The 26,270-nt window shown below is 42.5% G+C and overlaps 2 protein-coding genes and 1 non-coding gene across 25 annotated transcripts in view; 1 reads left to right on the forward strand and 2 right to left on the reverse strand.

Annotated features, from left to right (window-relative positions):
- The window catches only part of ALKBH8 (alkB homolog 8, tRNA methyltransferase), a 78,793-nt gene that overhangs the window by 3,570 nt on the left and 48,953 nt on the right, over positions 1-26,270 (forward strand). The window contains exons 2-3 of one of the 5 annotated variants that reach the window (XM_038536295.1): positions 10,352-10,422; positions 25,432-25,567. In XM_038536295.1, coding sequence (XP_038392223.1) covers positions 10,388-10,422; positions 25,432-25,567 — 171 coding nt within the window. In that variant the 5' untranslated portion in view covers positions 10,352-10,387. The other 4 variants (XM_038536296.1, XM_038536294.1, XM_038536293.1 and 1 more) reach the window with 4 other exon arrangements.
- Positions 1,351-20,243, reverse strand: LOC119871823. Of its 19 annotated transcripts, none has more exons than XR_005359342.1 (5): positions 19,684-20,239; positions 18,972-19,067; positions 11,146-11,211; positions 9,370-10,039; positions 2,806-3,661 (listed from the first exon to the last, which is right to left on the reverse strand). XR_005359342.1 is itself a non-coding variant. In XM_038536312.1 (4 exons), the coding sequence occupies exons 1-4, from the start codon at positions 19,942-19,944 to the stop codon at positions 2,668-2,670; spliced, it is 468 nt and encodes a 155-aa protein (XP_038392240.1). In that variant the 5' UTR covers positions 19,945-20,240; the 3' UTR covers positions 1,351-2,667. The 19 variants fall into 19 exon arrangements, 8 of the variants coding, with proteins under 8 accessions (XP_038392240.1, XP_038392237.1, XP_038392242.1 ...); XR_005359341.1 differs by having other exon boundaries at positions 9,357-10,039; XR_005359340.1 differs by lacking the exon at positions 2,806-3,661 and adding an exon at positions 5,419-5,820 and having other exon boundaries at positions 9,357-10,039.
- On the reverse strand, positions 17,079-17,210 carry LOC119872063. The gene has a single exon (XR_005360263.1). It is a non-coding gene; the product is annotated as a small nucleolar RNA SNORA61 (small nucleolar RNA).

Genomic DNA, 26,270 nt, shown 5'->3' on the forward strand with positions numbered 1-26,270 from the left:
GGAAAAGTACTCTGATATGCAGTTTTGTCACAGGCCAATGAAGCATTTCTCATCAGCTAATCAACACAGGAATGCCATGACTAATAGTGTAGTAGGATGACATGCAGAGAGGCATATAGAATTTCAGGTAATAACCTTGTTGGAGACTGTTGTATCTTTGGGTTAATCCAGGAAGTCCTTATGGACTTCTAAACCAGTGGAGATCCTTGCCCAGATAGTTTGGAAGCAATTAATTGTTGGAATGAAGGAAGTGATGTGTGACAGTTGCTACAGCAGTGTTACATAATGATAAAGCACCAGCCTGGACATTCTGGAATCTAGGCTTTGCTCTTTTCATTCTTCTGTCCAAAGTGAGGATGACAGTAAGAACATCTACCTCATAGTGTTGCTGGCTGGCGGGATTAAGTTGATGATTTGTAAAGTGCTTAGCTTCGTGGCTAGCCCACAGTACTCAATACATGTGAGGCATGACTCTAGCTGCATTATTTTTGGATAAAAATCATATTTAACAGATGACCATAGGATCAATCGAGGTGGCAGCTGAAGGAATGGAGATCATCTGATGTAGCATTTAGATGTAATGAGTGAGGAGGGTCCATGGCGGAGGAACTTGTGCCATGAAAGCCTGCCCCAGTTACAGCAGTGGAGCTGAGGAGGAGGAGATGCTGTGCTCTGTCCTCTGTGGGATTTCACATTAGCTCATTACAGGTGACACAGAGCCTGGGTCTTTCCCAGGCAGGGGAGTTTTCTGCCTTGCTTGGAAGATATTTCATAGACCATCATCCTTAGGTATTTATTTGAATAAAAACCTCCCCACCCAGAGGTTTCTATTTTTAGCAAGGTTCAATTGAGCAATGGACAAGTAGGAGTTTCCCACCTGGATCATTTTCTGGGTGGGGTGAAAGTCATGGCCTATATTCTTATTTTTAATCTAGCTGTGGTCTTAATATTGTGACCTGAAGAACTGGTAGTAGGAGATGTACGTATTGTATATATTGGCTTCATAATGAGACTGGAAAGGCAAGCTCTGGGCTTCAAAGTACTAGGTCTTGTCTCATTTTGCTTAATTGTTGTGTAAAGTTTAGAAGTTAATAGAAAGGCATTCTGTTTTCCAATAGAATGGATTTTATAAGCCTATGGAGTTCTGGCTACAAAACTGACATGGCAGTTGGACCCAATATGCCTAATCTTTATATTGATAAAATTGTGCCCAGGATTGTGTGAGAGTTAGTCATCATGCTAGAGAATGCTTGAAGCCAAATACACTAAGGCTGTGAGACTTGCTGCCGCAGATACAGCACAAGATACGGCACAGAGAGGGCTTTACCAGGGCCTACACACTGGCCAAAATACAGTTTATATACTAATAATTTATTGAACACCTATGTATATAACATATTATGCTAGATACTGGGGAGACAAAGATGGATAAAATAGTTTGTGATCTTGAGCAACTCCTATATAGAGGCATAAACACCTGTGCGCATGTGCACATGCACACATACACAAAGTATGGACCTTTTCTCAGGTTTTTGCTAATTTAGGATTAAATCTCTACTGAACCTCTTTCTCCTCCCCGTTCAATCAGCCTGTCAGATTCCTCTGGGCCTAGTTTTTAAGATGTCATTGGGCCATAACAATGCAGGCTAAATATATCTGTGAGTCCTGGTGCTCAGGCCCCCACTCTTTTGTCAGCCAAGGCCAAGGGAGTTTAGTTAATCTCTGAAAGGATGGCTGATCCTGTAGGAATCCAAGAGCAAGAAACTGATGTCAGACAGCAAGGTAAAAGTTGGACTATTGTGGCTGACACTGCATATGATGCTCCTACTTGAATTGTAGTGGGCCGAGCCCGCAATGGCCTTCACTGATGCTCAGCCTCTGGCTGGGGCATTGACAGTAATAGGCAGCAGCTTCTATATAAGGATATCTTTAAGAAGAAAATTAAGTGTGTTTTTTTGTTTGATTGTTTGTTTTTGAGGACAGTCAAATTTAGTGGATTGGAGAAAATTTAGGCTTCTATGGTCTATGAAAACCAAGCTGTGATACAAATTAAGAACCTGTGTAATTTCTTCCTGAAAATTTATGCTATTTAAGTTGCATGGAAACCCTTTGGTGAAACTCTGAAAAGACAAGTTATCTGTTTGAATGCCATGATAAACTTCCAGGACAATTCAAGACACCTACAAAAACACAGATTTTCTATGGACAACAAATTAAAAAATGCATCCATTCAAAATGACATGACCTAAAATACATAAAAGTAAGTGGGAATATCATTGGCTTTGTGGATGGTGCTGGGCTAGGCATGGCTCTATAAGACATCATTTCCCTTGTTGGTCAAAACCCAGCCAACTTCTTGGGTCTCAGTAGTGGTGTGAGGAAGGCTCAGGCATATTAAAATTTTAAATTGTTCATTGCTGATCCGAAGATTGGAACCATGCTCAACATGGTTTAAGGTGGAATAGTGAAATTGGCTCTATTGCTTATGGATCTTCAAAGATGAGAGATACAACTCATGGCTCAGGTGGTCAGACTTGAAGGAATCAATGTGCAGGGGTCTCAGTACATACGCAGCTGTGTCCACCTCCCTGTTGCTTCTGGCATTGACTAGTAAGACATAGTCAAGAAGGCTGTGGCCAGAATGGCAAAGAAGTGGCTCCTTGTTTCTCATTTACTGGGGACAGAAGTCTCCATTTCTAGAAAAAAGGAAAGTTCTCATTACTAGAAAGATTTTTTTTTTTCCTTTTCTGAAAAAGATTTTATTTACTCATTCATGAGAGACAGCGAGAGAGAGAAGCAGAGACATAGGCAGAGGGAGAAGCAGGCTTCACGCAGGGAAACTGATGTGGGACTCCATCCCAGATCTGGGGATCACACCCTGAGCCAAAGGCAGTCACCTAACCACTGAGCCACCCAGGCATCCCAAGAAAATAGTTTTCCATTGGGGGTGGGGAATAAAGTGAGTGAGGCATATGGAAGATCTTAAATTTGTACTTTTCCCAATAATTTCATATATAGTTTTCATTAAAAGAATGTGGTCATGTTATGTTCTTTAGATGGTAAGACCATCAGTGGACAGCATTTTGCTGACTTTGGGGAGCACTCTGTAGATACAGTGAAAATTTTTGAATTGGGACCTAGTTTATTTAAAAGAATTCTAGCTCTTTGAGCAAGACGCGGTCACAGCCAGAGTGGAGCACAGGATGCCCTGCTCCTGCTCCGGACTCACCACTGTTCTCAGAGGAACAAGTCAGTCAGGAAGCCGCACTGCAGCCATCACATTTAAAGACACTGGGAAGACACCCGTGGAACCAGAGGTGGCGATTCACCGAATTAGAATTACTCTAACCAGCTGCAATGTAAAATCTTTGGAAAAGGTGTGTGCTGACTTGATCAGAGGTGCAAAGGAAAAGAATCTCAAAGTGAAAGGACCAGTGCGAATGCCTACCAAGACTCTGAGAATCACTACAAGAAAGACTCCTTATGGTGAAGGTTCTAAGACTTGGGATCGTTTTCAGATGAGGATCCACAAGTGACTCATTGATTTGCACAGTCCTTCTGAGATTGTTAAACAGATTACCTCCATCAGTATTGAGCCTGGAGTTGAGGTTGAAGTCACCATCGCAGATGCTTAAATCAACGTTTTTAATAAATTGATTATCTGTTAAAAAAGAAAAAAGAAAAGAAAAGAATTCTAGGGACCCCTGGGTGGTTCAGTGGGTTAAGCAACAGACTCCTGGTTTCAGCTTGGGTTGTGATCTCAGGGTTGTGAGATCAAGCCTGGTGTGGGTGCCATGCTCAGTGAGGAGTCTGATTAGGTTTCTCTCCCTCTGCCCCTCCCCCCACTGCACTCTCTCTTTTTCTCTCTTAAAAAAAGAAGAATTCTGCTGGATGTATAGCCTAGAATAATTTAAAAACAGACTAAAAATCTCTGGCAAAATTATATTTAAAACAGATGGCTTGATCATGTTACACTATTGAAAGGATACAACTGAAACACTATTAACAATTAGCTATTACAAAATATAACATTATTGCAAGTTTCTCATTCCAACACATATTGTGAATTTATGGGGTTGCTCTATTGCAAACTATTTTTAATAAACTATTCATGTTTACCTACATATGTACTGTACCATTTGCCTTAACCTTGAATATACTATTTACCTCACAATCAACATCAAACCTAGACTTTTTTGTCTGTGGAGCTGAAATTTTCATTTTTATTTCATAACTGAATAATCCTGATTCTTCTGAAAATCGATGCAGTTCATTCATCCTCCAGTGAGACAACAGTGAAGATCAAGTTTGTTATAGACGTTGTTTTTTTTTATTTTTAAAAAATTTTTTTAAAGACTTGTATTTATTTATTCATGAGAGACACAGAGAAATAGGCAGAGGGAGACGCAGGCTCCATGCAGGGAGCCAGATGTGGGACTTGATCCTGGAACTCCAGGAACACGCCCTGAACTGAAGGCAGATGCACTTAACCACTGAGCCATCCAGGTGTCCCAGATGTTGGTGTTTTAAATTTATTTTTTCTTTAGAATCTACCAGCTTGTTGTTGGAAGAGGGAATAATATAATAAAGTGTGGCTTTTCTCGTGATAGTTATCTATGTGGTGGAAAAGAATTTAAGTTTCAAGTTTTGGTGAAGGTTTTAAAATGTGTTCACTAGGGGGACCTGGGTGGCACAGTCAGTTAAGCATCTGCCTTTGGCTCAGGTTATGATCTCAGGGTCCTGGGATCGAGCCCCACGTCTGGCTCCTTGCTCAGAAAGGAGTCTGCTTCTCCCTCTCCCTCTGTCTCTATACCCCACCCCCACCCATGCTGTCAAGTAAATAAATAAAATCTTAAAAAAATAAAATGTGTTCATTAAATTCCATATTAGTGACTTATTAGCAAAAAATTTTGTACTAACAAGCAAAAAAGGTAATCATTGTGACTGTATTTATTTAATATCAAAAGCAACATATATACCCCTCCCCCCCATTTGGAAGTATGAGTTGATAATGTACTTTGAATAAATAAGGGATAGATGGATGGATTGATGAGCGGATGGCTAACTGGACGGATGGGTGGATAGATGGAGAGAAGGAAGGAAGGAGGGAAGGGTAGATGAATGAATACCATGGACAAGGCATTCATCTGTCCAGAATTTTCTGAGACTCTCCAGATTTCAAATATTTTTTCTCCTCAGAATGTGTTTCAGATGATGAATCTCAACTTTTGGTTCAGAAGCTGTGTTACCATATGCATGGAGATTATTTCTCTTACTAATTTAATATGCAAACTAATCCTGTCTTCATGCTGGATTTAGTGAGTGCTATGTGCTACATTCCGGTGGGCAAGGGGGACATGAAGATAAATACTGGGAAGACCAGCCTCAAAGACAGTAGCAATTTAGTAGCAAAAAGAGTTCTGGAAACAGATATATTTAATGCAAAAGAGTAAGTGGTGGACTGGAGATATGGACAGATTCCTGATAGGAGCCCACCGGAAGGCATGTCTGAGTATCTCTCAGCATGTCCAGCAATTTCCTATACACAAAATTTGCCCATCAAAGAGCATGTCTCCCCATAGCGCAGTGGCATGTCACGACTGCACCCTGTGACTCACGCAGTGTGGGTATGCAGCTTGTGAAAAAGGCTGTAGCTTTACATTTCATATTTAATCATATCGGTCATGGTATACAGAGCAGTCTGCAGTGATGTGCCTCTGAAAGTCTGACTTTTCAGCTCTTGAAATTCCACAGAACAGCCAGGCTTAGAGTATCATTCTTTTGTTGTTGTAGAAAGGGCATTTCCTCTGTGAAGCAGCTCTGAAATTCAGAAACATTACTTATAAATTCAGTTAACTTCCTTCACTTTGACAAGTGTTTCCTGAGTGCCTACTATCAATGAGGGAGGCCACATAGTTAGGTCCTGAAAATTAGTTGTAGCCCCAGGATGATAATAATACCTGAAGGCAGTACAGAATAATAAAGATTACCAACACCTCCACATTGCTCTCATGACATGCCACCAGGCACTGTTTTAAGCACATTATGTATGAGCTGAACTAAAATGACACGGGGTTCTCACGTCTCTGATTTAATTGATTTCTGTGGATTTGGGAATAAAGGAAATAAGAAATTTGTGTTTGGATGTTTTGTTTGCTAGATCACTTTAGCCAGTGTTTCCCTCGAGCCAGTATATAGAAGGGGCTGCTACAGATGGCTGGATTATCAATATTTTTTTAAAGGCAGAGAAGCAGCCAATGGTAATACAGAGAACTTCTAATGCTGGGGAGCTACAAGTAGGTGAACCAATATGTCTTTTTTTATTTATAACATCTATCCTTTTATGAAAGTAAAACACATGCTTAAAAAAAAAAAAGGTTAAATAAAGGAGAATTCACTGTATTTCTCCTGTCCCCTGTTCCACTGTTGTTTCCAAATCGAAGTTGTGTGTGCCTGGGGTACCTTACATAGGAATGTAAACAAGTGTCCTAAAATAAGAAGTAGGAGGAGAAGCACCCAAGAGAAAAATGAAAGTGGCAACGGTGATGCCATCATGCTTTCAACATTGGCTTCAGGTAAAGGAAGTGAGTTACAAAATTATCCACAAAGGCTCTTTTTTTGTTCTTGTCTCATTAAAATGGCAGAAGAACCCATAGAAGAGTTTCTAGTAGTTCAGTCCTCATGGAATATGATTCCATGGTTATGTGATAAAATTGAAATACAGACATCTTCTATGATTGGAGAACTTGCTAAGAAATTCCTAGTACGACTGGTTATGTGGGGAGTGCCATCAAAACTGTGGGTGATGTTTTCATTCTGGTTGAAATTGGGTTTTGTTGAATGGTAGGAGAGGGGCCAGGAATACTTGGAACACTAGTTTTGCATTGGAATCGCTTGGGTAAATATTTCCCACATAAACATGCCAGAACATCACGTAGGCCTCGTGAATACGAGTCCTTGGGGTGTGGGGCCCAGGTACGCATGTGTTTGAAAACTCTCCCGGGTGACCCTCATGCACACAGCTGATTAAGAACCACACACTCAGGAGATAAACCAAGTTCTGTAAAAGCATGAACAGGAGCTCATTTGTCTTATATTTTATTATATTCTTGCAATAAAGTCATAAAATGTATATGTTGCCCCAGGTTGAACCTTCTAAACAGGCCTATTGTGAATAGGACTATAATGTGGATATTTCCTTATTTTGCCTAAGTGGAACCAGTACTTAACTAGCATGACAGCAAGGACACTTAATAGGCACTCCAGGGAGAAAGCAACATTTGCCATCATTTACCATTAATGTTTATTAGGTTGTGGTAGGCATGGTAAGGCCACGGGAGACGGGGCCAATTCATTTATGAAGGAATATGATGTAGCAGACGGGGATGGGGAAGAGTCTCAAAGCAAAACATTTCTTTAGAATATTGTCCATCACCTGTACGGCCTCAGTTCAGGACCCTGTACTCACATGATGTCACTTCCTTGTTGTAATAATCATGAAGGGGAGTCCTTTTTATTATTCCCACTTTAAAATGAGGAACCCAGATGGCTCAGCGGTTTAGCGCCGCCTTCAGCCCAGGGTGTGATCTTGGAGACCCGTGATCGAGTCCCACCCATGCATGTCAGGCTGCTTCTCCCTCTGCCTGTGTCTCTGCCTCTCTCTCTGTGTCTTTCATGAATAAATAAATAAAATCTTTATATAAAAAAATAAAACGAAGAACCCAGGACACAGAGAGGCCAAGGTCATGGAGCCAGCAAGAGTCCAGGCGGTCTGACTGCAACCAGGGGATACTGTCTCTCAGAGTCATGGCATTGACTCTAATTTGGTGATAAGGAATAGGGTGCACATTTATCCAGCTTTATCTTTTTTTTTTAAGATTTTATTTATTTATTCATGAGAGACACAGAGACAGAGAGAAGAGGCAGAGACACAGGCAGAGGGAGAAGCAGGCTCCATACAGGGAGCCGGATGTGGGACTCAATCCTGGGTCTCCAGGATCACACCCTGGACCAAAGGCGGCGCTAAACCGCTGAGCCACCTGGGCTGCCCCAGCTTTATCTTTTTACTAAATGTTAGAGCAGCCCCACACCTAGTGGCAACTTGGGGTATGTTTTAGAGGAGGGTGAGGAAGAACACAGATGGCCATTTGCGGAGACCATGCACACCTCCTCCTCCTGCTGCTTGTGCTCTCCTCAGCCCCTCTGTCTTTTCTCCTTCTTCCTGCTCCAACATTTTTCCTTTTCCACCGCTCAGGCTGTCAGTCTACAGACATTACCTGCAGAAATTCTTTGTGTTCTTGGGAACCCTCAGGTATAAATAGGCAGAATAGAAGAAGGAACCCAAGTGTTGCACCAAGTGATGGAGGCACAGGTAAGAGCCCTATGGGAGGGAAAAGCTGCAGGAAGCAGGGATGTATCTAGGTGGAGTTCAGGGAGGGGGTGCCAGCTGCCTTTCCCACCTGCAACGGATAAAGCTCAGGAGAAGCTGGCGGAAAGGGAGGTGGGTCTGTGTCTGAAATGAGTGAGGTGCAGAGTGCAAAATGGAGCAAAACAGGGAAGCAGATGCCAACACAGCCCCATATGTTTCACCTCTGCAGATGCGGGGGGGTAGGGGGGTCTGGGAAAGGGGAGCAATGTCCTTGGCCAGGGCTGGATTGTGACCTGGTAAGTCACCTGTCCCATGTAAATGTCAATGAAGTTGCAGAATCCTATTATGTTAGAGTGAAATATTCGAGCCAAGTAATTTTGAAAAATTTTAGCCAGAATCCAGATAAATGGTCTTCTACAGTGAATTCCCAAATGCAAAACTGACACAAGCAGATCTGCTGTCTGTAAAGTGGGTGTGGGCCAGTGTCCCTCCCCTCACCCCTTCCCACCGTGCTTGGGGACTACCTGGCACAACCCTAAGAAACCCCTGAGGTTCAGTGAAACATAATTTAAAAATCAATAGTTTGGTCCAAAGGTCCCCCATGTCACGGAGAAGCAGTTGAGGTGCAGAAAGGTGACGAGACTTGCTGGAATGAAATACTCCTCGCTGTGCCCCCAGCAGTGTGTTCTCAGATGTACCTTGCTGCCTTTCAACCAGTGAACAGAATTAATCCTCAAATATATATTAGCACTATTTACATGCGGTACTTGATCCTGGGGGCAGCAGTGTAAGATCTAAAAGTATAAGCTAAGGCCTTCGAAGAGTTTATAGCTTAACTGGGGGAAACTGAATTAACAGCATATAAAAGTTGAATAGCTGAGAGAGACCAGGAGGCGGGTCCTACCCGACCCCTGCAGGGGCAGAAATCAGGCACTGGCCATCTCTGCTCCCCAAGGATTTGCACTGTCCCCCCAGGGGATGAACATACCTTCTGAACATACCTGGAGTCCTTGGCCTCCCACGTGGGGGCTCAGACCTGTCCCAGCTGTTTCCTCCAGAGGAAGGTAAAGCCTCCACAGGAATCCTCCCAGCTGCTCAGTGTCTGTGAGCTTAGTCTATGAGCTCTTCAGAAATGTTTCCTGTCCATTGCTTCTTTTTAAAACAGATTTTTTAAAGTAATCTCTAGACCCAATATGGGGCTTAAGCCTACAACCCTGAGATCGAGTCACATGTTCCACCGACTGAGGCAGCCACATGCCCTCCTGCCTGCTGCTTCTGAGCCCAAGTTATGGGAACTTGCTTTCCCTGAAACTGAAACCCGCTTTGCTTTTTTGTGAGTTCTTCTGAGTCGACTTCGTCCTTAAACTCTGGTGACCGAGGGCTCTTCCCTGCTGGTGGACTTCTCTGAAGATGTTTTGCTAGGAGTTTCAGTAATTGCCTGCTGCTGGACCTCTTCTTCATCATTGTTTTGGGATGACTCTGCTATCTTTTGTTGCTTGGCATGACACTGAGTCTGTCTGCTTTCTGGATGGCCTGTCTTCTGGCCACACTGGTGGCTGGATGTGTAGTTCTACATCTTCTCTTGGGTTTAAGCAGACCTTGCCAACAGTGCCTGAAGAGGTGCCGTCTCATCTTGCTGGTGGCTTCTCCTGGTCTTTAGCTGCAATTAATCTAACAATGTTGTTTAATGGAGGGTTGTTTTTTACAACCTAGTTTGCAAATAAGAACATGAATAAACTAGCAGCTTCACCTGTACCTTCCAGGCCCTGACATCCTCCTCATAACATGATGGCTCCTTGGTGTCTAGACCAGCAGTTACTATGGGAGAATGCTATTGGGAGGTCTTACATCTCCTACCTCACCAAGGAGGACAAGCTCTTGAGGACCAAGCACATGGGACATTCTCATCACAGTGCAGGTGGACACACATGGAGTCCTCTAGCTATTTGGTGTTGACCTACTTTTTTTTTTTTTTTTTCTAAGTCCTAGACTCTAGTCACGGACTCCTCTACTGATCACATGAAAATCAGGCTGAAGATCACCGGCCTCAAGAGGTAAGCAACCTGTTCTGTAATGGTCCCCAGGATAACATTTATGGAAAAACCCTGACAAATCTGGGGGGAGAAAAACAATGCTGGTATGAGAGAGAATCGGTAACCCAGCTTTTAAATTCAAAGGTTAGAAGTCTTTGAATTGAAGTGCATCATGAGAGAGAGGAGCTCAAGCCCCAACTGTTTATAGGAGACCATGTCAACAGTGGGAGTCTGAGAATGTTCCAGCTGCATGTCTGGTGTAGGGTGGAGATGGCTCAGCTTCACCTTAAAGGCCTGACAGCTCTCTTCCATGTGGGCTGCTTGTGTGTCCACTTCTGGCATTTGTGTATGACTTGGGACTCCAGCTTCGTGGCCAATGGTTGGTATGGGAATTGCCTTGTTTGGAGGGGTGGGGATTACATTTACCCCCTTTAAAAAGGGCTGGACCTTTGTCAACTGTGGCTACATCTTTGTGACAGACTATTGGCTGAAGCCTCAGTCTCCAGGTCCATATAGGACCTCATTTAATGGATGGCATCCTATCTCCCTCATAGTATTTTTTGGGGCAAGGCGGGGTTCTGTTTTTTTTATGGTCCAAAGGCCTGGATCATGGTGATCAAAGTGTGAATCTCAAATTCCTTAGTGATATCAGACTAGGAGGCTCTCTGCCCTGTTTGTGCAAGAAACTAACAAGGGTACTCTGGCTCTGGAACACTCTGATTTTGCTTGCTTGCCATTTTTTACCTGGGGGTCATCTCTGCCAAGCACTTGTTCCAAACCTGACCAACCAGGAGAGTTGACCTTGGATCCCTAAGTTTAAGAGAAAAGAGTTCAGAAGAGTGTTTTGGATCTGGCAGGAGCTGCGCTGTGTACCTGAAGCTGAGCACCAGGCCCTATTTCTTAAAAGAAGGATGGGTGCTGATTTCTTCCTTCATCTTGGGCTCTGGACCAGACAGGCAATCTGATACGATGCTGCTTTAAGTGAGAAGTACGGCTAAGGGCAGGAGCATTCCTGACACACATCCTCCCCCAGGAAATAGAAGGGATTGCTGAAATCTAAGTGTTTTTGTTTAGAACACCAAAGGTTCTCAGCTCTTCTTCAGTTGGTTGTTTGACCCCATTTCTCTGATGTCAGTGTTTTTAGGAAACAAAAGCTCCAACCATCACCTCTACTATAGACTTGGCTAGAAGAATAACCATTTTAGATCATCTTGAGACTAAGCCATGCTTTATAAGATGGGCAGACACTGACTAGAAGTGAATTATTTCCTTATGGTTAGGTCTGATGCCAGCCCCAACAACAATCTCTTCAAGCTCCTGGGGAGGAATGTTCATTGGCCTTCTTTATCTAAGGACACTGTGGTTTTATTCCTTATTCCTCTATTTAACAGCTAATGAAAAGGCTGTATCTGTGATCTGCACCATTTGATTGTAGCTGCTCTCATCCAGCACTTTAGTATGTCTCAAGAAACTGAACGACCCCCAAACATGTGATGGCTGTGCATCGCCAGAATACCTCCCACTTCAGACCTGAGTTCTCCCAGGGGTTCTCCCCACCACTATTCCAAGAACTAGCAGAAGGACAGGCCCAGCCTAGATCTTTGGCACTGGCCATGGTTATTATTATATTTAGTTCCCAGTCACATTTGCTTTCTGCTTTGTTCTATGACTTATGACCTGAATCCCTATTTATCATTCTGCTATCTTGTTGAAATGCTTTGGTGTCTCTGTTACTTCTAGTTGATTTTTCTTGATAGAAACTGGGCTGCCTTCTGAGAGACCCTTTGCTACCCTGGCTTGGTTAGCATTTGCTCAATATGCCTAACCCTTTCTGTTGGGACTCTGAATGGGAGAAGCCTGGGGTCACTTCAGGGACATGGCACCTCCTGAAGGCTTCGGTATCAGCCAGAAGCCTTTAGTGATTCTGGAGCTCTGGAGGGTAGGCCCTGATTTCCAAGTATGGGTATTTGCCCAGGATTCTAATTCATTTTTATTGTTTCCTATAAGTTCCTGTTGCCATTGCTGCCATCTCCTGGTTGGCGGGGCCCACTACATTGTAAAGGTTTGGGCTTTGTGCTTCTTGCTTTCTTTTAGGTCCTAGATGCCCATTTATTTAACACTTTATCCCTAACGCCTTTTGTTTCCTGAATTCCCAGCTAACGCTTGTCTGCCTGCCCGCTTCACCCCACCCCAATATCCTTGGATTAGATCAGAACCAGTTAATATGAGGCCACTGTCACAATAACATTTATGGTCATTGGACTGAAAGAGCACTTAAAACTGTGGAGGCATTTGTCCTAGAAGGGATGACCTAAGAAATGTCAGAGACTCTTAAATCACAATTATTTAGGTGGGCATGGAAAACATTTTTAAACTTGAGATATGGTCTACCTGTATTACCACCTCAATAATTCAAGTTCACTAAGTTTCTTGTTTCAAATGATTTTTCAAAGCTATTTGTTTCCATTATGGTGTGTTAAATTTCATGAAGAGCTCCATAATCAGTGCTAATTAATTATTAATTCCTCATCCTGACAATGTCCACAGGCTTCCTAGAGATGCTGAAAAGTAAATTCTAGGTCTAGTTGACTTCCTCTTAACCACATGGTCTCTGAAGCCATGATATGATCATAAATAGGTGAGAAAGTTATGGTGACCAATCTTATTTCTGACACTGAAAGCTGGAAGAACAGAAGACAATTAATAATGCTTGCCTTTTTATAAAGTTGACAAGAGAGCATCTAAACTTGCAATTGGGATTCTGGACACACTCTATTGAAGATTAAGTTACACTTTATTGCATGTGCTTGTTTAAAAGATGCAACCATGTAAGTGAAATACTTTTCATGTCTGTCACCTCTTTGTCTCATATTATTTGGACAGACTTCAGAATATCAACGGACTTCTTCCTAGAGTGATGTCCATGAGCATAATGTATACGCTTGGAGAAGGAGGGACCCTGGGACGGATGCTGCTCTGTCGCTAACCGTGTGATTTTCTTCATTGCTTCATCGCATGGAGCCTTGCTTTCCACATCTGTAAAATTGACAGTATAAAACTCCTAGGGTTGTTTTTGTTGTTAGGGTTGATTAATAACATAACTTAATATTATTGCTAGTATTTGCCAAAAGATAGCAGATATGTTTAACACAGAAAACTGAGCTCTTTTGTTCATGTGAGGATACAGACATGAAAGTTGATCACTCTCTTAAAAATGTCTATTTAACCAGCTCACATTTTGTCTTTAAGTCTCAGTTGATACATCTGTAAAATGGGATATGCAGTTGACAGTAATTAGAATTTTTTTTAAAGGTTTTATTTATTCATTTGAGAGAGAGAGACAGAGAGTGCACAAGCAGGGGGAGAGGCAGAAAGACCGGGAGAAGCAGACTCCTCGCTGAGCTGGGAGTCTGACGTGGGGCTCGATGCAAGAACCTAGAGAGCATGACTTGAGCTGAAGGCAGATGCTTAACCACTGGAGCCTCTGAAGTGCCCCTAGAATTGTTTGGAGACATTCATTTCACAGGTTCTGTAATAATTTAATAATTGGAGTGCTGTACCATTTGGTTTCTTGGTCCCAGATACCTTATATAATGAAAACATTTTACCTAAAATAAATCCCCAAAATATTAGAAACCTGGTCATTTGTCATTCTGGGGTAGATTTTTAAAGAGCTCTATGTTGATGAATATACAAAATTTTTCGATGGTTAAACATTTGTAAAAGCACCAGGATAGCTTGTTACACATGCAGAATGCTAGGCCCTGGCTGCAGAGATTTTGAAATGCACACTATAATGCACTGGGTTGAGAGAAGCTATTAAAACTTACATTTGCTTTAGCTGACTCATGTCTACTGGGATCTGGAATTCTTCGTTTTTAACAGGTACTGCAGTGATGCTGATGGTGGCCAGTCTACAGGCCACTCTGAGAAACATGCCCCAGTGCTGTGGCTTCTAATGTGCAGGCTGCAAGGCTGCGAGTGTCTGGAAGATGTTCAAAACTCTATTTACAGTTTCATGCAAAGCAAGTTAAACTTCACTCACAGTTAGTGTACTGGAGGCTTCATCAGGCCTGCGTGTTGGGTTGTCACATGTTTTAGACTTAGATACTCTAAAAGAAGAGCGGAGTGGGAGTTCTCAGGCAGAGGAGCTGCCATGGGTACCTTCCCTCCTTTGATTGAAGCAAGGCATGATTTTGGTGCTTGGTAAGTGCTTACATAATCCAAAAACGGTTTTTTTTTTTTTTTTTTAAAGGGACAAGTTGTCCCTATAATGAAGGTGAATAAAGATAAATCAGCCCAACTAACAGAAAATGGCAGAATTGCTGATTCTGGCATGAAGGCAGTCTTTGTTAGCCATGAAGGTAAAGCTAAGACCATCTAACCAGATCTAAAAAGAAATCCCCCAAATTAGAAATGATCATGAAGATGATACTGAAATACGGCTTTACATCCAGTGCAGTTAATGATGAAGCCTGCTGTCTTGAGGCAATTATCTCTTTATTTTGGTGTGTTTTTAAGAGATCAATGATAGTATGAAGCCATCAAAGTTAACATTTTAAAATGAACTGTTTATAAGTTTTTAGGATATGTTTTAAATTCTTGTAAAGGGAAACCTTTTTAAGAAGTTGCTTCATTTGACCATAACATTTGTAAACCACAAATCCCAGTCCTCTGGCCACCTCAAAGATTTCCCTGTATCCTCAGTTAACTGCTCTTTATTCTCTTCTACCTGAGAAATATGTTGCAAATAAGTATTCTGTGAAGCAGCAGGTCTTCAGGTTCAAGAATAAGTAAACCATTTTGTGGGAAGGAGGACCTTAAAACATTAATGTTTTTGGGTGGCTCAGTGGTTGAGCGTCTGCCTTTGGCCCAGGGTGTGATCCCGGAGTGCCAGGATCAAGTCCTGCATCGGGCTCCTTGCATGGAGCCTGCTTCTCCTCCCTCCGCCTGTGTCTCTGCCTCTCTGTGTCTCTCATGAATGAATAAATAAAATCTTAAAAAACAAAACAACATTAATGTTTTACTGGTAAAATCTTATGTTTTACAGCTGACCAAAAAAACCACCAATCCAAGCAATGGTTTATATTTTATATAACAAATTGAAGACTGGTCCCCTTTCTTTTCTCTTTTCTTTTTGCCTCTAATTACTGTACAGGAATTCTTTCACCATATGATTAACATAACTGCAAACTTTTCATTGAATTTTTATCACCAAAGCATGAATAATGCATTCCATCCTGAAATGTCACCGTGAACATCAAATGGTTTTACATAATGCATTCTTGGGAGAGTTTAAAGACAGCAATCCGGGAAGCATCAGAGACAAAAGTTTGGAAAGGAAACTTGTAATTTGATACAAACTTGTCATTTACCTAGGAAGGAGAAAATAAATAGCAGAAGAGTAAGTGGAAAAATTGAGAAAGGAAAGTTGTGTTTTTTTTTTAAACAACAAGTGGGAGAAAAAGAAGTACAAAAAGTAGTATACTTGCCACTGGGGACAAGTGGGGAAAAAGCCAGAAGGTAGCCAAAAACCAACAGTCTGGGTTGGAAGGAAGGGAAATTAGAAACTTCCTAAATATAGGAATTAATTCTGAAACTGCAGTGAAATGAAATCACAATTTGGAACCACAGTAAATATATAATCAGGGACTACTGGGAACATCTTCAATATTTTCTGATTGAGGAATTTTGAAGTAAATACAAAATACCATTAAAATTCTACCTTTCAATGCTTTATTCATTTATAATATTGCTCATCCTTCCAGCATCCCTCTCTTGGGGTTTTTTGTTTTAAAGATTTTATTTATTCAAGAGAGAGAGAGGCAGAGGGAGCAGGCTCCCTGTGGGGAGCCTGATGTGGGACTTGATCCCAGGATGCTGGGATCATACCCTGAGCCAAAGGCAGATGCTCAACCATCGAGCCACCCAGGTGCCTCTCTTTCTCAGGTTTTGAGATAAATCCAGCTGGATCAAGTGCTTAACCCACTTATGGAGTATGCTGTTAACTCGTCTACTCAACAGCTGTTTTCCTGTTTTTCTGGCTAATAGAACCCTAATTTTACTTTTCTCCAGGTAGAGTGTATTCTATCCAGGTTTCTTGATCACAGGGAGGATAGGCCTCATCTCAGACCCATGGAATTAAGCATGACTAGCCTAAAGCTGCCATGGCAATCCCACTCCCATTAGCTAGTGATTGACTGGACTAGTAAGCATGTGTAATAGTTTTCTATTGCTGCTCTAACAAATTAGCACAGATAACTGTCTCACAGTTTTGTAGGCCCTAAGTTTGGGTTGGCTCACTTGTTTTTTTTGCTCTGAGTTTTATAAGGACAGAATTAAAGTGTCAGTTGGCTGGGACCTGATCAGGATACTGTGGGAAGGATCTGCTTCCAAAATTATACAGAGTGTGGGCAGAATGCAGTTCCTTGTGGTTGTAGGACTGAGGTCCCCACTTACTTGCTGGCTATCAGCTGGGGGCTACATCCAGCTTACAGATGCTTCTCTCTAGACCCTGCACACAGACTCTTACCTCTCTGACAAAGTAACAGTGTGTTGAATCCTTAACACTTGGAATCTTTTTTATTTCTTCTGCTCTATTTCTCTTGCTCTGGCCAGAGTAGATACTGGTTTTTTTGTTTTTGTTTTTGTTTTTGTTTTTTTTTTTTAAGTTCAGATCTCATTTGAAACAGCCCAAAAGCTATATGCCAGACTGTAAGCACTGGGAGGCTAGCTTCATTGTTCCTTTTTCTCCTTTTACAACCACCAAGACCAGCGAATAGATCTGATGGGAAAGGGAACCAGAGGGTTGGATGTTCTATTCTTAAGGAATTGTGTGGTTCTATGCAGCCCCTAGATATTCTGTTTTGAGGTTTGCAAACTTAATTATTCCTTCATATTCATTGGTTCCAAGGATAAGAGTGTGGATATCTTTGGGGTCCATTATTCTGCCTACCATAGTATGTACCCCCATGTATGATGAAAGAAACAAGGAGGAATCCACTGTGAACTTCATTTCCTTGATGAAAAGACAGATTCTGCTCCTTTTTTCCCAGCTAGAGACACTAGTATGGGGATAAGATATCTGGAGCAGCAGCAGCCACCTTGTAATAGGAGACATCAAGAATGAGAATGAAAAGTCTACATGCAAAGGGTGGTGGAGCAGGAGAGTAGGAAACATCTGGGTTCTTGATGACATTTTTGAACAGTAGAACAAATACTAGTGATTGCTTTTGTCTGGATGAATTGTCAGTTGAGGAAGAATAACATTTCTTTAAAAAGCAGCCTGTCTATTTTACTGTCACTGGCAACTAAAAGCAATTCTGATATGTTACTCCTAGCCTTAATTTCTGGAACTCTACTGTGGGACAGATCTCTGTGTTCCATGCTTAAAATGTAGTATTGACTAATCTGATGAAATTCATTTATACAGTAATTCATAATAAATGTCTTCAGTAGTGGCACCAATCTTAGCTTTACCTTGAGACTGTGCTCAGGATTACAGTGCCCAGGAAGTGGGTTCAGGGGTCAGAAAACTATAGCCCACGAACCAAATCCTGCTGGCATAAGCCAGGGGAGCTAAGGAAGGTTTTTAGATTCTCAGAGGGTTGTTTAAAAACAAACAAAAAATAGAGCAAAAAAAGAGTATGTGACCAGAGACCATGTGTGGCTACAAAGATGAAAAATTATCTGGTCCTTTGCAGAAAATTCTTGCCAACCTCTGTACCTGTCACACAGAGGACTGCACCTACTAAGAAGCTGAGGTGACTTTTACTAAGGCAAGAGTCATTAGTTCAGCATTTAAAACCTTCGAGAAATTACTATAGATCACCATGTAAAGCTGGTGAAGATGAATTCTATCTTCAAATTAAGTTTCTTTTCAGCTCAACATTTATCAGATTTCTATTATTACACGATTATGGAAGACACTGGAGTTACATAATGAATAAAACAGGGCCTTAACATAGCTGAAAATCACTTCAGGGAGTCATCTTCTCTGGGAGAAACGATCCATGCAATATCCCAAGCAAAAGATACGGGCCTGTATGAAATGAATTTCATGCAAAATTTTATGTCTCTCTAACTTTTTCTAAGGATATGGAGGCAAGGATGGACTGTGGGTGGTTGGAAATATGTGCTTGTAACTCAAAATCAGAAGGATAGAAAAAGAATGAAGAACCATTTAATAGATACTTTACAGTAATTATTATATAAATCCCAAAAGGTGAATGGTGTTTTGCGGTTTCTGTGTCAGGTCATACCCCAATGCCCATATTATTTTTCCTAAACCAAACTGCCTCCTAAAGCAAAATCAGGGCTGAAGATAAAAGATTAAGGATTGATTCACAAATCTCTCAAACCCTGGGGCAGCAGATGGGGAAATACTACAGAGTAAGAGAAGACTGTCAACTGCAAAGCCTGAAGAATTGCTTCTGTTTGATTGTAGAAAGAGAAAGGCAAGCTAGTGAAAACCTCTGAAAACAAGTGATCACAATGTGTGGAAAGAACTCACAGAACCAAGGTAGTTTCACAGAGGCTAAGAAGTTCAAAAGCTTTAAAATCTTCAGTACCTTCAAGCAGGGTGGATGGGGAGATGAAATCACTGAATTTGGCCAACGGGATATTTTACACTGTTGTCCAGTTTGGTAGCCCCCAGACACATGCATCTATTTAAATTTAAATTAATTAGTTAAAACCACATAAAAACTTTAAAAGTTCAAAATTCAGTTCCTTACTTGTACTAGCCACATTTGAAATGCTTGAAAGCCACATGGTCAGCAGCCGCCTTACTGGACACCAAACATGTCCACCATCGCAGCAGGTCCTAGAGGAGCATGTTTCTGCAGACATCCGGTGATGCACAAGTAAGGACACACTGGGGAGATGGAGCAGGTTTCCCCTATCCTGTCTTCTGTGGCTGGTGAGTGTGCTTGATCTGACCGTCTCCAGCGGGCAACTGTTCACTGTTGCAATCCAGCCCCAGCCTCACTCTCTCTCCCTGGACTTCTGTTCTTTCCTCCTCCTAACCTAGGAGGCTCCGTGGAAGTCATGCCTCCACTGCACAGCACTCCGGTTGGAGCTGTTCTTCCAGGGGCAGGGTCCGCCCGGGGGCCCCACCGCTGCTCTGCGGGCGTGATTTTCTCCCCTTCTCTTCCCTGCACTCACATAGCTCACCGGGGCACGGGGACAGTACACTCACGTCCCACACAGGACATCAGGGCGAGGGCATGGCTAATCACCATCCGCTCCCGCGTCTTCAGGCCCCTGCTGGGTCCTACTCACTGTGTTACCATGTACTTGGGCCTCGCGCCAGTTTGCTCGTCTCCTTCCTTCTCTGCCTCCTCCCGCCTTCCACCAGCCGCTCCGCTCAAGAACTCCATTTCCTCCAGGCGCCCCCACAGACCTGCAGACCAGAACGGTTTCTCTCAGTACGAGCATCCTCCGCGACTTGGCGCAACCCATCGTTCCCGCCCTACGACCCTCCGCGGCCTCCGCAGATCGTCCTGCTTGCCGTGTGGTTGCCCCCTTCATTGCCACGTTCATGCACCTTCCCTCTCCTCTCCGTCGCCCGCGCGACGTCTCCTTCAGACCCCAGGCCCCTCTCTTGTTCCTCCAAGAAGATTCAGGAGGCGGGCATCACTGCGCGACCGAGGCGCACAACCGCCTCGATAGCGTCCCTGTGCGGAGCTACCAGAAGTCAGACGCGCTCCCGGTCCCCGCTCTTGCCGTAAATACGACGACCACATCTTCGCCGTAAGGCAGAGCTGTTCACGCGCGGAAGCCTCGAGGCCGCGCCAGAGACGAGGACCGCCGGGCGGCGAAGGGGGTTGTGGGAGTGCCTTTCGTCGCCCCGCAGACTCATGGGAAATGTAGTGCTGGCTCCTCCAACATGGCGGCGCCCAGGCTTTCCGGGACACAATGGTGAGGCTGGCGAAGGGGAGGGGGTACCGGCGTGGCGAGAGACCCGCCTGAGCCACGGCAGAGATATATGGCGCTTCATCCTGGCGGGCGGGATGGCTGCAACCCCGCCTTCTCCTGTCGGCCTCACCCGCCGGTGCCCGAGGACAGAACGAGGACAGGGATGGCGGGAGCGGGCCCCTGGGATGGTCCGTGGGCACGGCCCTGTTGGTGTTCGGTGCGGATGCTCACGCGGCGTCTATGCCGCTCCTCTGTCTCCTTTGGGGTGGGGGACGAGCGATTGCAGCCCGGGCGGGGTACGTCCGGCGCTGTCGGGGCTGCCCTCTCTGGTCCTCGGAGTGTCAGGGTGCGGGTTCAGCCAAGTTTATGTAACAGACGTTTACCGGGTTCCTGCTGTGCGCCAGGCACTCAGGTCTGGGACCTCAAGCAGACGACAGTTTTCTGGGCTAGCCCGACCCCCAAACAGGTGATTATAATACAACCTGAAAATGGCAGAGAGAGAGGTACACACCAAGTAATAGAGCGTTGAAGGGGACCACCAAACTCAGAATCCTGACGTGGTTTAGGAGATAAGAAGGCAAGGTAGGTTAAATGTGGTCAGTAAACGTTTGTGGGATGGCTGCTTGTTGCTAGGTCCTGTTCTAGGTGCTGAATGCTCCAGGGTGAGTAATACAGACAAAAATCTCTGTTTCATAGTTTATTTTCTGGTTAAGTTAGAGGACAAAGAGAGAAAATAAATTAATGAGGCATAAGAAAATACAGAATAGGTGTTCTTAAAGGAATTAAAATAGGGTGAGACGACCAGTGATGGAGTAAATTTTTTCTAATTATTTAAAATTTTATTTCCTTTTTTAGTAGGCAGTGCAATTTGAATAGCTACTAAATTCAAAAGTTATGACAGAAGAAATCTCCCTCTCATTCCTGTACTAGCCTACCCATTTCCCTTTCCTGGAGCCAACCCATATCACTAATTTCTTTTTTGTTCTAGAGATTTATATGTATACTCTTTATACCTGTGCTTTAATTTATAAACAGGCCTCATCTGAGAGGAATTTGAGTTCTTTCTAACTTTAGCTGTTAATGAAGCAAAATTTACCTACAAGCACAGGAACATTTTTCTATACTGCTTTCCTGCATTATGGATATTCTTTTGTTCAGGGAGGGCAGGTTCACACATTACTATTACCACGTAGGGCAATCTCCAATAGGGTATGTTGGGATTAAACTTAGTAGCAGAGTCTGTGTGATCTCTAACCTCGTGTTATCCTACAGAGAGTGCTTAGACTGTCTTTTATTAGACTGGACTCAGTATGGCTAATACTTTATCTAGTAAATAATGACGTCACTCCCGTCACATCCTGTAACACTTCTACACACGTGCCAAGGAGAATCCAAACCTTTGTGCAGTCGTGGAAATTTCTTGGCCAGGGATGTGTCCTTGTTAGAAAGGGGTACCTCCAGACCTCAGCAGCTGGTATCAGGCTATTCCTTTTTTTGAGGTGACTCAGACCTCCTGGGGCAGCACATTGCTAAGTCCCTGGAATGGGGAACAAATGGGCTTTCAGAGCTATCTGGATTTGTCTTTGAAAGGGAAGAAGGAAGAGAGGACAGAATGTGATCATGAGGCTCCATCTGCTGGTACTGGGCTCTTAGTGTCATACTTTTAAAAGGATGTATTCAGCATCCTGTCTTTCTTATTTCTTCCACTTTGCAGTGTTTATTCATGTGACATATTAAGAAAAGAATTTTTGGTGCATTCATCTCTTGTTTGCAAGATGCCATTCCAAAGATGATGATCTTGGAATACAATGACAATAAGATAGTTCCTTTGAGAGCCCTCAACTTTACTTTGTCTTCTTAATTCATTCTAATCTGGCCTTTTCTGGAAGTTATCAGCAATCGATTAGTAGACATATTTAATACTTTTGGCAAATTTATGAGATAGTGTCAGAGTTTAACACAGCCAGCCAGACATTAAAGTGTAGAAAACATTTTATTTAGTAACTCTTGACAGTAGGGGAAAGAGCTGAGCTCCATTCCAATTTGTGAGTAATGATTTGGGTGTTTTAAAGGTAGAATGGGGTGGGGGGCAGAGTAGGGGCTTTGTAGAGTCAAAGAAGTGAAAAATCACAAAGGGTTGGTCATTGCAAATGCAGTTAGGCCACCTGTGTTTGCTAGCCAGCAGTTATAATAGTTAGGATTCTATCCTATGAGAAACAGGCCCTATCCTTCCTGATGATTACGTTTCAAAGGAGTGGCTTGCAGGTCCATGAGAGAGATACTTTTTTTCTTTTTTAAAAGATTTATTCATTTTAGAGAGAGACAGCATGTGAGTGGAGGCAGGGGAGGGAGGAGAGAGAGAATCTCAAGCAGATTCCCCACTGAGTGTGGAGCCTGCCACGGACCTCCATCCCTGGACCCCAAGATCATGACCTGAGCCAAAATCAAGAGTCAGATGCCCAACTGACTGAGCCACACATGGGTTCTGAGAGAGATACTTCTGAGTTGCAAGAGCTACCTATTCACAATTGTAGTCCCCTTTTAGTAAGTGCCCTAAGAAAGGGAGATCAGGGTCCTATTGGCAGGTGTTGCTAGAACAAATAGTAAAACTTCCTGGCAGTTTCAGTTTTCTCAGGCAGACATTGTAATGGGGAAGCTGGGAACATCCTAGGGACAAGGCTTTATGCTGCTAGAAGCCATGGTAGAGTTTGGTCATGTTTTTTAGTGCACGGTTTAGGTTTAGTTATGTGCCAAGAACAGGCATTATTAGCCCAATTTTACAGATGAGGAAACCCAAGCACAGAAATAACTCACACAGGATTGTATAGCTAGTAAGTGGTATAGCTGAGATTTGAGTGTAGAACCTGGATCCCTAGACACTGTGTTATACTGTCTCCTAATACTCATGGGGGCTCTGGGGATTAAACAATTATGGTTTAATCCTTGTCCTTAAAGAGCTCAGAGTCCAATGGAAGGGGCCAAATATTAGAACAAATATAATTAGTGCAATGTCAAAAATACCTGTTCAGCTATTGTCTTCCTGTCTAATGACACCAAAAGCTTTCTAACCTGAGTTCTCCTTTTGGCTACTTCATATTGTTACCTGCCAGGCAGACATTGAAACTGTACCCCACCAGTGCCTCAAACCTGCTGTATCCTATGTCCTACTCATGACCTCCCTTACTCGTTACTGACTACCTCTTCCTGACCTCTTCTGACTTTCCAGTTTTGGAATGACATTGTTGGTCTCTCGGTCACTCAAGCTCTGTCCCCTCTGTTTCCCCTTTCCCTCATGTCTCAGTCATCCGCAAGTCCTACTGAAGGTACTAGAACTTTTCTCTTGTCTTTCCCCCGTCTCCCTCTATCCTTTCTTCTTACAATCTCCACACAGGCTGGATTAGCCCATAGTTTCTCCTTGCCAGGCCACATGAGTGTAGCTCCTCCTGCCTCTCGCTCCCCTGGAAAGCTGTCTGGCGGCCTGCTGTGCTGGCTCCAGCTCCTCACACGCACCCTGTGTATCAGTTGAGCTAGCCATTGGCTATTCTTCCAGTCGACTCAGCATCTTCTCTCTGGACGTAAAAATTAGTAATTGGAGTTTTGGCTGTTTATGAGCTGTTTTGGATTATGATTTTATTTAACTTCCTAAATTTATTTTGTTTGCTAACTTTTGAGGATTTTCAAGTGGGTGAAGAGTGGGATCGGTGGATCAGCCAACAGTTTCTGCTCTAAAAAAATTATGCCTACCTCTCGCTGTCTTTGCCAGACACATCCATTTCTGTTTTTAGCTCCTGCTCTTTATTGCCTCACTGGATGCCTCCCTTCCAGATGACTCTGTGTTCCTCTTGCCCTTCAGTGATCAACTCAAGGCGACTTCTGTTTTGAAGTTCTCCCAGATTTTTCCAGTTAACAGCAATCTTTTTTTTTTTTCTAATTCATGTCACATGGACAGACTCTACAGTTAACAATTATATCAAGATATGCTATTCTTTCATTGTTTAGTGTTTGTTTTCTTCAACTAGCTTATAAACTTGTTGAAAGCATAAACTGTGTATTAAAGTTGTAGGCTGCAGAGCGCAGGGACCAAAAATGGGCACAGGTGTATTTGCCCATTATCATTCATTTGTCCCTTCAACAAATTTTTATTGAGCTCCTACTATGTCTAGATTCCTCTACAATATGTTTTGGTGTTAGCCTGCCTTTGCTGAATTTGATGGGAGTTCTATGTGTCTCCTGAATTTAAATGATTGTTTCCTTTTCCCTTTCTTGGACTGTATATCCTGATGGGGAGATTAAACTACCAAACGCAAATCATCACAAATTATGTTGAATTCTGTGGCTACAGTAAATAGGCATGATGTAGAGTGTGAAGGCCTTTTTGGGAAAGTGTTCAGTAACTACATGCTGACTGGCATGTTTTAGAAGGAAAACACAGCTCTATGGGGATCTTAAATCTGTATTTAAAAAATTATAGATACAGATATATATATTTATATATACATATAAATAATATGTCTAGCTTAAAAAACAAAAAAACATCTAGATCACCATATAGCTTAAGAAATACCTTTGGTGCTCTTGTATGTCCCTTTTATATCACATTCTTCTCCTCCCCCAGAAATAACTTCAGTCCTGAATTCCATGTTTATTATTTACTTTTCTTGGCATTTTGCTGTATGTGTATTTTAAAACAATATATGACTTACTCTTGGGTTTTGAGCTTTATGTAAATGGAATCTTTCTCTTTTTTCTTTTCTAACCTTGTGTTTGTGAAACTTGTCTGTGGTACATTTTACCCAGGACTTCACAGGTAAGGGGATATATCACCTCTGGATAATAAGTGCATTTAATGGAGCTAAAGCATCAGAGCTTATAGTAGAACCCCCAGAGATGCTGGTAAATGTTCTTAAATATTCCTTTGTGGTTCAGGCATCTGTTTGTTTTCACTTCTTTTGGTTGGTGAAAAGTAAAGTAAGCATTTTAAAAAATGGTCACATAGAAATACTTACAAACTATAGAATATGTGAATAGCATTGTTATAATTCCTTTAGGATTCTTAATGTTGACATTTTGTATCTCCTCCCTCCCCTGCCCCCCCCCCCCCCCCCACGCCAGTATTGCCATGGACAGCAACAGTCAAAGTAATTACAAACTCAGTAAAACCGAGAAGAAGTTCTTAAGGAAACAGATTAAAGCCAGGCACACTTTGCTGAGACATGAAGGCATTGAGACAGTATCCTACGCCACTCAGGTAACCTAAAACTGTTACTGGTTCAATGTAATCTTGTTGCCATGTTAATGTGCTATAAGTCCTGTTTGTTAATAATTGCTCAGAGTTCAGTCATGTGTTACATTTTTATTCAGTGTACATGTGACAGGACCTGCTGACTTTTAATTTTGAGGGCATAATTTGAATTTCCATTGACCCTGTTGGTTGAGCTAGAGGAAGTTGTGGGTATATGTTAATAACAGAAACACTGTATAACTATGTAGAGTTTACAAAGCATACTTCTGTTCATTAGTATATTTAATTCCTTAGGGAATTCTTATATGATGGGTTAGAGGACTAAGACAGGTGGTATGTGCTTTAGAAAACTGAAGTTCAATCTTTTGTATCCTAATGCAATCTTTTCCCCTCTGTTCCTAACTTCATTTTTGTTATAAGTGATTTCAATTACATGCAACAAAACATTTTTAATTTATTAGACCTTATTTACAAAGCCTTTTCATTTTCTGATGCAATCATTCAATTATGTATATATATAATATTACAATATATTATATATCAATTATATTTATGAGGGACTGTGAGATGTCTGGGACTGTGAGTTCAGAACAACTTAGTTTAACTCTTAGCTTCTCCGCTTATTTGGACATGAACAGTTCCTTTGATCTCAGCTTTCTTTGTTTATAAAGGCATTTAGATTCTAGAGCAAGTGTGTGACAGTACTTAC

Source organism: Canis lupus, chromosome 5, assembly GCF_011100685.1.
Source record: "Canis lupus familiaris isolate Mischka breed German Shepherd chromosome 5, alternate assembly UU_Cfam_GSD_1.0, whole genome shotgun sequence".
NCBI lineage: Eukaryota > Metazoa > Chordata > Mammalia > Carnivora > Canidae > Canis > Canis lupus.

Coding starts and splice junctions, on each gene's coding strand:
- LOC119871823 (XM_038536309.1), bottom strand. CDS start 19,944: ATGAACGTGGCAATGAAGGGGGCAACCACACGGCAAGCAGGACGATCT. Junction 19,242..19,691: donor GCGCGAGGCCCAAGTACATG/GTAACACAGTGA, acceptor GGATGTCTGCAG/AAACATGCTCCTCTAGGACC. Junction 3,662..19,136: donor TTCAAATGTGGCTAGTACAA/GTAAGGAACTGA, acceptor CTTTTTTAACAG/ATAATCAATTTATTAAAAAC.